General features: G+C 35.0%; 2 protein-coding genes across 2 annotated transcripts; one reads left to right on the plus strand and one right to left on the minus strand.

The window, feature by feature from the left end:
• The first annotated feature begins 4,046 nt into the window (after positions 1-4,046).
• On the plus strand, positions 4,047-6,707 carry LOC149392668 (Pectin lyase-like superfamily protein). Its single transcript, XM_089618361.1, has 5 exons — positions 4,047-4,309; positions 4,375-4,537; positions 4,849-5,055; positions 5,439-5,686; positions 6,519-6,707. Exons 1-5 carry the CDS (start codon positions 4,047-4,049, stop codon positions 6,691-6,693), a joined length of 1,056 nt encoding a protein of 351 aa, XP_089474487.1. The 3' UTR covers positions 6,694-6,707.
• Positions 6,708-7,052: 345 nt separating this feature from the next.
• LOC149392669 (uncharacterized) lies at positions 7,053-8,398 on the minus strand. The gene has a single exon (XM_089616517.1). The coding sequence runs from the start codon at positions 8,344-8,346 to the stop codon at positions 7,252-7,254; it is 1,095 nt and encodes a 364-aa protein (XP_089472643.1). The 5' UTR covers positions 8,347-8,398; the 3' UTR covers positions 7,053-7,251.
• Positions 8,399-10,347: the final 1,949 nt, after the last annotated feature.

Genomic DNA, 10,347 nt, shown 5'->3' on the forward strand with positions numbered 1-10,347 from the left:
TACTGTTTACCCTTTTTGAGTAAATTAGAAATTTTAAACGATTGTATATTGTTAGTCGTACTCCATTTTTTACTATATTTTTCACCATACGATGCTTATAGAATGAACTCTAAATACATATAATTTTTTTGAATTATTCAACAATCAGTTATAAATAGGCTAATCTCTTTGAGAAAATAAGTGGTACCTAGCATGACATAGTATTCCACACCATTTTCATAGTGGAGGTCGTGGTTTCAATCCTCACAGGCAGCAAAGTTGTCTTAAAAAAGAAGTATATCTTTGAGAAAATAATGAAATTTTAAATGATTGTATCTCGTTAATCATAGGTCATTTTTATACAATTTTTTCCACGTACGATGCTTATAGAATGAACTCTTGATACCCGTTAAAATTTTCAATTATCCGAGTCAACTTAAATTCTACTGTTCAAAAGCTATCCCATTAGAAAAAATAATAAATTTCAAACGATTGTAATCGTAGGTCATTTTTTTATGGTAATTTAAAGTTAGCCATTAGTGGAAGGGTATTTTGGGAAAATTTTATCTGTATGTATATTAGTTAATGACTAATTCCAATTTAGCTCTTTTGCTAAAACGCCGTATTATATTATATATAATCGATAGATGGGCTGGGCCAGTAAAATATAAGAGAGCACTTCTGTTTTGGAAAATTGCCAAAAGTAGGACTAAATTAAGGCAAATTTCCATTTTCCTATTTTTTTCAAAAATTTACCAAACTATGACCGGTCAAACGAAAGTCAAATGAGAGATACACAAAAATCTACCTATTATACCATCATATTAATTACCAACCTACAATCTTCCCCAATAAAATCTCTTATTTTTTCTCTTTCTTTCTATTTTCCCGCTCATCCCATCGAAAAAACGATTTTTTTTTATTAGTCTTAGTTTGGTAAATTTTTGAAAAAAATAGGAAAATGGAAATGTCCATTAATTTAGTCAATTTAGTCCTAGTTAATTTAGTCCTATTTAGCTCTTTATATGTAATGGGCTAATTGAAAATTTGGAAGTAGTGGGCTAGGCCAAGTTGTATTTCTGGGAAGGCGCTTTGCTTAGGTCCAATTCACGAGTTCTTGCCATTTGATTGCTATAAGCATTTGTAATCCCGTCATTTAAAGTGTAATATTATAAATCATGTCATATATAATATTTTTCAAACTTTAAATATATTCGCAACTAATTTTAAAAATAACTATCACATTTCATTTTTACTAAAAAATACAAAATATTTACTCAAATATCAAATGACATTTTATCACGGGCGAGCTAAGTAACTAGCTCACGTAGTCCCCTCTATAAAATTAGTCCAACTATTAATATATTTAAGATAATATCTAATTTATTGGGGTGTGGAATAAACTGAGATTAATTTTTGGGCACTTTACAAAATGTATAAAAATGAAAATTTTACCGAACTATGACTATTTAGTTACACGTTTGTCAAGAATTAGAAGTGATTTAGTAACACACGTGTAACTAAAGAGTTATAATATTGTAATTTTTCATTTTTATAGGTTTTTGTAAAGTGCTTAAAAATTACTCAGAGTTTTGGCAATTTTTTCCAATTTATTAGAATGAAATTTCAATATTCCAATAATATCTTTAACAGTTATTGGAATATTTTCAATTAACCGTCATATAATTTTATCAATTAATTTTATTATTAACAGTAACAAGAACAATTAATAGTCAATCTAATTATCGGTAACAAGAACTATAATTAATCTCACAGTAAATCTTATTAACGATTATAAGAACAACAATATATCTTATTAACGGTAAAAAAACAATAGTTAATTTGATAGTTAATTTTATTAACGGTAACAAAAACAAAAATCAATCTCAGTATCGGTAGCAAGAACAATAGTTAATCCAATAGTAGTTAATCTTATTAAGAGTAACAAAAACGACAATCAATCTCATAGGTAATCATATTAACGGTTTCAAGAACAATAGTAAATCCAATTGATGGTAACAAGAATATAGTTAATCTCATTAACAATATCAAGAACAACATTAAATCTTATTACCGGTAACAAGAACAATAGTTAATCTCATAGTTAATCTTATTAACGATAACAAGAACGACAAATAATCTTATTATCGGTAACAAGAATAATAGTTAATCTCATAGCTAACCTATTAACGGTAACAAGAACAATAGTCAATCTAATTTTCGGTAACAAGAACAATAGTTCATCTCACAGTTAATCTTATTAATGATAACAAGAGAGCAACAATAAATCTTATTACCGGTAACAAAAACATAGTTAATCTTATTAAGGGTAACAAAACCCAATCGCAGTGCCTCGCGTCCGATAAAACCTTGTCAGTCCTAATGTCGCTTCTAATCTTCTTGACTACATTGAGACCGAGAAGTCTTGTTCTGCAGGATATGGCGGCAGAGGAAGACATAGAAGAAGAAAAGGTGTGGTCTGAACTCTGAAACCTTAGGTTCCATCGCCGAATAATTGGAGAAGAAGCGGCGATTGTAGAACTGCCAACATTGAATCAAAACTGCCAACGTTCTGGTCCGTGGAGCTTTGGCGGTAGTTTTTCCGACGAAGTTTTGAGTCGTTAAATTATAAGATAATTTCGGGGAAGGTTTTTGGACGTCAGAGATCGAGCTCGAGGAAGAGAATGTATCGAGTGAGATGTGAGAGGTGAATTTGGAGAAAAAGGCAATTTTGGGAACTCATTGGTGTTGAATATTTTTATAAATAAATAAATAATTTAGCAATTATTTTAAACTCTCCTTTATACCCTCTATAAAGTAGCTAATTATTTACAAATCTCTTTTATTACTAATCAAACCAGCACTAACTGTATATTACATTATCCTTACAAACATTGACTTGCTAAACACAACATATGTATAAAAGCATCTAGTTATTTTATATTACAATATTTCTTCATATTACAAAGCATTCAATTACCTATTCCTAATAAACCTCCATGTTATATAAAGGCATTTTGGCCAATCTGTGAAATTACAATATCTATATATGTTTTTCCCTTGTTGCGCCATAATTATCAGATCCAGTGAAGGATATTGTAAACTTTTTTATTATTAATATTATTCTTCTCTGTTGGTAAAACAAAAAAAAAGGAAATCTAAATAGAGGGAAACAAAAGAAATATACCAAGCCTAAGAAAAAAATTAAATGAAGGCGCTTATATATTATTTGATTACTTATATGACAGTGACTTTAACAACCTAAATAGTTGTCACTCTATCATCATCATAAATATATCAAATGTCATCTCAGAGAAGAATTCTAAGTTTCAACTCATCATTTCCTAATATTGCTCTCAATCATTCACCACCGAGTATTGATACAAAGAAAAAGTTCTAGTTTTAGACATGATCAAGTAGATTTGACGTATACGTTTTTCTTTCGTATCATTTTGTACTTTTCATACGTATGTATATATCTAACTTTCCTTTTTATACAAACTCTTCAATCTTAGTGCTCACAGTTATATTATATATATATATATATATACTTTGTTCAGCAGCATAAAAGCATTCAAATGCAAATACTTCCAATTTTAACTACTCGAGATTATTTATAATATACTGACGTAACGGTAAAAATAAAATAATACAAAAATTGAGCATGTTTTTTCCCAAACAGATTATTATGTAGAGAAAAACTATTTATAGAAAATTAAGAAAGATTTTCTCTGTGCCCTGTCTCTAAATTTGTTTCGTTTAAGGGGAAGTTTATTAGCAATTTTTTTAAAACTAAAAATTAACAATCACATATAAACCACACAAGAATTTGTTGGAAGGCCTCCAAAATAGAGATGATCTCGGTACGTTCAATTCAGCTAGTTGCCTCAAAATTGATAACCACATCCAGAATAACAAAAGCAAAAAATTGTTAACAAAAAAGAAAGGAAAAAAAAAAAAAAAAGAGGAAGAGACAAACCCTCTTATGGTATCCCCTTGTATGGTAGCATTAACATAATTTTTTTTTCTCAACTCTTCCTAAGCCAAAAGTGAAGCAAGAAAAAAAAATGTGTCCTTTGATCAAAGCAATTAACTTAGCCTTGGCATTAAGTTTTGTGATCTCAGTCCATTTCTCAAACGTTGTCCATGGCATTGACGCGAATATCGTGATCGACTCGCCTCTATTAACCGAGAAAATCGGTACTAACCGAACGATCAAAGTCGACATCAATGGCGACGGAGAATTCAGATCAATCCAAGCCGCCATAGATTCCGTTCCCGAGGGGAATTCTCAGTGGATCATCATCCACGTTAGGAAAGGGATATATAGGTAAATAAATCAAACTAAACATTCTCTTTTTTGTTATATTTAATATAAAATAACAAATATGGCAGAGAAAAACTCCATGTGCCGGAGAACAAACCGTACATATTCTTGAGAGGGAATGGGAAAGGAAGGACTCATGTTTCATGGTGTCAAAGTGCCGTTGACAACGTTGACTCTGCCACGTTCAAGGTCGAGTCACCGAATTTCATTGCCTTCGGGATCAGCTTCAAGGTTTGGAATTCTTCTCGAAAAGAATTTGAAATTCCATATTGTGTTTGGAAGTCATGAAAAAAGAATGGAGTTAGTAAGAATAACTCGTGGGACCCACGTGAATAAATTTGAGTGAATTTTCATTTTTCACCACATATTCGACAGAAAATGAAATCCTAGTTTTAATTATACATTTTTTTTTCTTCTCCTTATTTCCCTCAAATTTAATTTATGTCAAAATTAACCTTGTTCAAAACATATAGCGCAAGGAAAAGACGAGAGATTCTCATTTTTCTTTCTCATCGTATTTTTCGGTAATATTGATGAAACAGAATGAAGCTCCGACGGGGTTGGCATACACGTCGCAAAATCAATCGGTGGCGGCGTTTGTGGCGGCAGACAAAGTGGCGTTCTATCACTGCGGATTTTATAGCACACACAACACACTCTTCGATTATAAAGGACGACATTACTACCATAATTGCTATATCCAAGGCTCCGTCGATTTCATATTTGGCCGTGCCAGATCTATCTTCCATGTATCTACTCAATCACCCTAAATTCATATTTATTACCGCAAACAATCTCGAATTATTGCATTTTAATCCTTAATTAAATTAGTTTTCTTTTACCAAAATGGCCTTCAACTTATTGATGACCCGAAAAAAAATATTTTTATCGTAAAATTTTGATTCCTAAACAACTTATAAAAGAAACTAATTAAAGTATATTCGTATAATTAATAAAGTTATTTTTACTTGTAAAAATGTATAAAGTTAATTTTTCTCATTAAGGACCAAGATATCATAAATATTTAAAATATAAGGGCTATCATACTCACCGGAACTATATTTTGGCCTTGAGATCATTTTATTCACATAATGGATTAATGGGTTTTGCAATTGTGTGCAATCGTGTGTAGAGCTGTGAGATATTTGTGGTGTCGGACAAGAGGCTGTCGATAAGCGGGTCGATCACGGCCCACAATCGGGAAGATCCGACGGACGAGAGTGGATTTGTGTTTCTGAGGGGAAAAGTGTACGGAACCGATGACGTGTACTTGGGAAGAGCCAAAGGTCGTTACTCACGAACCATATTCGCGAAAACGTATTTGTCTCGCACCATTGTCTCTCATGGCTGGACCAATTGGAGCTACGATGGACCCACACAGTCAGTCAAACCTTTACTATATTCATTTTTATATAATTAGGCTGAAATTTTAAGATTTTACCACTTTAGTCCCTAACTTTTTTCTTCGAATATTTTTTAGCAATTTTTTTGTCTTTTTCTTTTTGAAACTTAGCACCTTAACAATTCAAAACATAATTTTTTTTTAAAACAATTTATAAATCAAACTAAACAATTTATGTCTTTGACCCTAGCCAATTTTAGATTTAAGAGTAGGATGTCATTTATAATGAGAATTTCTAAATAAAATCATACTTTCATTGTTTTGAATTCCACCAAAAAAAAATCCCTTCGGAAAGGCTTAGAACATCTTTAATGGTACTTGACTTAACAATTTTAGGGGCTTGTTAGTAAATATCAAAAATCCTTAGTTAGTTGCTTAATCATTGTTTTGCATGTTGACTATTGATTGAGCTAAGCAAATTAGCTCTATAGAACAAATTGCTTAATTATCTAGCTCTAGCAAAACTAGTAGACCGGCCCCATCTTTTTTCAACCAATGAAAATTGCATGTAAATTAAAAGAAAATGTAGTAAATTATCAAGTAAGATGAAAGATATATATTAGCTAATCATTAAAGAAGAAAGTTGCTTAAATGAGTTGTGGCTTGAAAAATCTATGTGCCAAATGGAGCTATGCATATTAGCTAAACCATTAAAGATGCTCTAACGTTAAAAAAAAAAACCCAATAATTTAGGGACCAAAGTGGTAAAACAAATAGGTTGAGGGCCAAAACGAGAATCTCTTAATGTTTCTGGGACTTTTTATTAAATATGATATAATATTTGCGTGTGGATGAAACGAAATGTAACAGTGACTTGTTCCAAGCGGAGTACAAAACTCACGGGCCTGGGTCAGAGTCGGAGGAGAGAGCTTCTTGGTCAAAGCAGTTGACTGAGGACCAGGCTGCCAAATTCATTTCCATTGACTTCATCGACGGCAAAGAATGGCTTCCTGTTTGGTTCGACGCTTCTCACAATGACTCTTGATCTTGATCCTTCATTCTTTTTTATATCTACAGTAATTACTGGAAGAAGAAGAAAAAAAAAAAAAAAAAACTGACGTTACTAGCTACTTGGTGTGTTTATAACCTGATCGATCTGTTGAGAATTGATGATCATCCAATGTGTAATTGGGTTATATATATATAAACGTACGTATAGCTTTCAAGAGTTGTGGCAGTTCATTTGATTACTATTCCATATATACACGTATTATGTTTGTTAATTCTGTCCTTGTGTGGTGTAATGTTTCAAGTAGACCAATATTATTTAACTCTTGTTAATTAGAGTTACTATAATTTTGCATGCATGGCAATTAGTTCAAAGGACTCTTCACACATATCAAATAAATTGGAAACACATGAACAACATATATTTGATATTTTTCCATGCAGAAAGCAAGGATTTCATGATCATTACACATATTACATATTCTTTCATTTCTTGAAATTACATATTATAATTAACGAGAGAGAGGTATTTAACGCTGAACCACATTAAATACATGAAAATTTATAAATATTTCTAATATTAATTATTACTCGATTAAAATCCGCCGCCGCCGGCACCGCCTCCAAAGCCGCCGCCAAATCCTCCGCCGTGTCCCCCTCCGGCACCGCCGCCAAAGCCTCCACCGGCACCGCCTCCGTGTCCGCCACCGCCGCCAACTCCTCCGCCGAATCCACCGCCGGATCCTCCTCCGGCCCCACCACCAAATCCTCCACCCTTTCCTCCTCCGAATCCACCACCGGCGCCGCCGCCAGCTCCTCCTCCGGCACCGCCGCCAAATCCTCCACCCTTTCCTCCTCCGAACCCTCCTCCGGCACCGCCGCCAGCTCCTCCTCCGGCGCCGCCGCCAATCCCGCCACCCTTTCCTCCACCAAACCCTCCTCCGGCGCCGCCACCAGCACCGCCGCCGACGCCGCCACCAACTCCGCCGCCCTTTCCTCCACCGAACCCTCCTCCGGCGCCGCCACCCTTTCCTCCACCGAACCCTCCTCCGGCGCCGCCTCCAGCACCACCGCCGGCACCGCCACCAACTCCACCGCCCTTTCCTCCACCGAACCCTCCTCCGGCACCGCCACCCTTTCCTCCACCGAACCCTCCTCCGGCGCCGCCTCCAGCACCACCGCCGGCACCGCCACCAACTCCACCGCCCTTTCCTCCACCGAACCCTCCTCCGGCACCGCCACCCTTTCCTCCACCGAACCCTCCTCCGGCACCGCCACCAGCACCACCGCCCTTTCCTCCACCGAACCCTCCTCCGGCGCCGCCACCGGCACCACCGCCGGCACCGCCACCGATTCCGCCTCCCTTTCCTCCTCCGAAACCACCTCCGGCGCCACCACCAGCACCACCGCCGGCACCACCACCAATTCCACCGCCCTTTCCTCCACCGAACCCTCCTCCGGCACCGCCACCACCGCCAAGTCCACCACCGCCGCCTAATCCACCTCCAGCACCGCCACCGCCACCGAATCCGCCGCCGCCGCCTCCGCCGAGGCCTCCACCGCCTCCGAGGAAAGTGTCCTTCTCAAGCCTACGGCATTGAGCCAGTCCAACTCCCAAAGCCAAAACCAACACCAACAAACCAAACCCTAGAATTCCCACACCTCTTTTAGGGTTATAAATCTTCCCCATTTTGATTCTATATCTTTTTTTTGTGTTTGGTTGTGTAGTGAAGTGAAGTGAAGTGAAGATCATTTAGGGAGCGACGTACTGTTTATATAGTCCAATCAAGAGGGGACACATTTAATGGACGTAGTTGAGAAAACCCAAATTACCTAAAACGGCCCTTTTACGTACGTACCAACACACATGGAAACATATTAACATGCAAACTGTACACATTATTCTTTTTTTAATTAATCTTGGAATGGCCTCAATTTTCAAATCCTTTGAATTTTTAATATTTAATCAATTGTGAAGTCGTGAAATCGCAATAAGTTTCTCCTGACCTCTGCCCTTGTCTTTAATAATAGTGAGTATTATAATCACATCATAATAATAACAATTGTTGTTACACAGCTGAATATATGGTGGGAAACTATGAAAATCACTGATGTCCGAACATACAAAACTCTGAGGTAAAATATTACGAGAAGTCAAGTCTATAAATTACTTGAGATTCTAATAAGGAAATTAAATATCGGAGATGAGATTGAATGACTAGTCAAAACATAAACAATGTATGTGACAATTTTTTTTTTTTTAAAGAAAATAGCCGTCCAGAACCAAGGTCCATACGATTATTGCTAAAACAAAACCGACCAAAATCATGTACTCGATCGATGGTTAAAAACTTAAAACAATTGAAAGATTGTGGGTCTAATCAACTAACCAAAGAATACAACAAAGATACTATGCTACAAAAAGTGAATTAAACGGAGAAAGATGAGATACTCTTAATCACAATTACACGCTTAATATCTCACATGTCGCACATGCAACATCCTCAATTATTTTTTTCTCTAGGATAAATTCATATACAACTCAGGTTAGAATCTTTAAATGCGCTTTTTGGTTAAACGTTGTAATAGTTTTGAGATGACATTAATAACCATAAGGATGATGATAATTTATAATGATAGTTAGTAACAAATAATTGTAAAAAAAGCATTCATGTAAAATAAAATAAATATATATGCAGCTCCATTTTCATTTTGCCAGCATGCAATGATAGAGATCTACAAACGATGTTTCATGCAAAATAAAATGCATATCGAACGGCCAATTTTCTTACCACATATAGTGAATTACAATCGTGTTATTTAATGATTTGTTTTTTCTATTGTCAACTAAATATCGTTAAGTAATTTGGAGATTTTTTTTTATCATGATCGATTAGGTTTAGACGTATTAACTGTTCATGAAAAAAAAAATTACGTGAAATTCATATGTTTACTGATTTGAGTATGCCATGTCGTTCAATATTTAAGAGAGCGTGTACGCGGCTGCGAGGAAAATTAAAATCTTTAAAACTTAGTACACATGAATAAATATTATTAATTTATACATCATCATAAATGATCTTCTTAGCTTCTCAACTACTTACGAACGTAAAGAATCAGTCACCCACGATCAAAGTCACATGCTTTTGCTATCTTGTACCATCTTAGTCTCTTTTTATTTTCTTTTTCAATCTTATTATCCACCGTCACTATATTTTCTAACCCATGCATTTATGGAAATTTGATAACCACCCTCTCCCAAATTTTCTCCAGATTAATAGCTAAGTTGGAAGGGTAGTTGATTATGGAAGTATTAATAACTTTTTAGAGTTTTCATTTTATATATAAACTATTTTTAATTTGTTTCGACGTTACATTATTAATTTTATTTTCATGAACATGGCTAGAAGAGTACGTTTATACGTACACTAGTTATAAGAAGCAGGCTCGGCTTGAGCTCTAGGGAAGTCAAGTAATTGTTTTGGGCCTCCAATAAATAAAAATTCAAATAATGTAAAAAATGCTTAAATTTAAAATATCTTAAGCAAAATATATATATTTTAAATTCAAATATGTGTTAAATAATTTAAATAAAGGTTAAAAATGCTAATAAAAAAATATTTGCTTTAGGCCTGAAAATTCTTAGAATCGAGCATAATAAGAAAGAAAAGTAATTTACTACTCAATGTGT

The sequence above is a fragment of the Urtica dioica genome, chromosome 6 (assembly GCF_054948205.1).
Source record: "Urtica dioica subsp. dioica isolate 48M chromosome 6, U.dioica_male_clone48M_v1_H2, whole genome shotgun sequence".
NCBI lineage: Eukaryota > Viridiplantae > Streptophyta > Magnoliopsida > Rosales > Urticaceae > Urtica > Urtica dioica.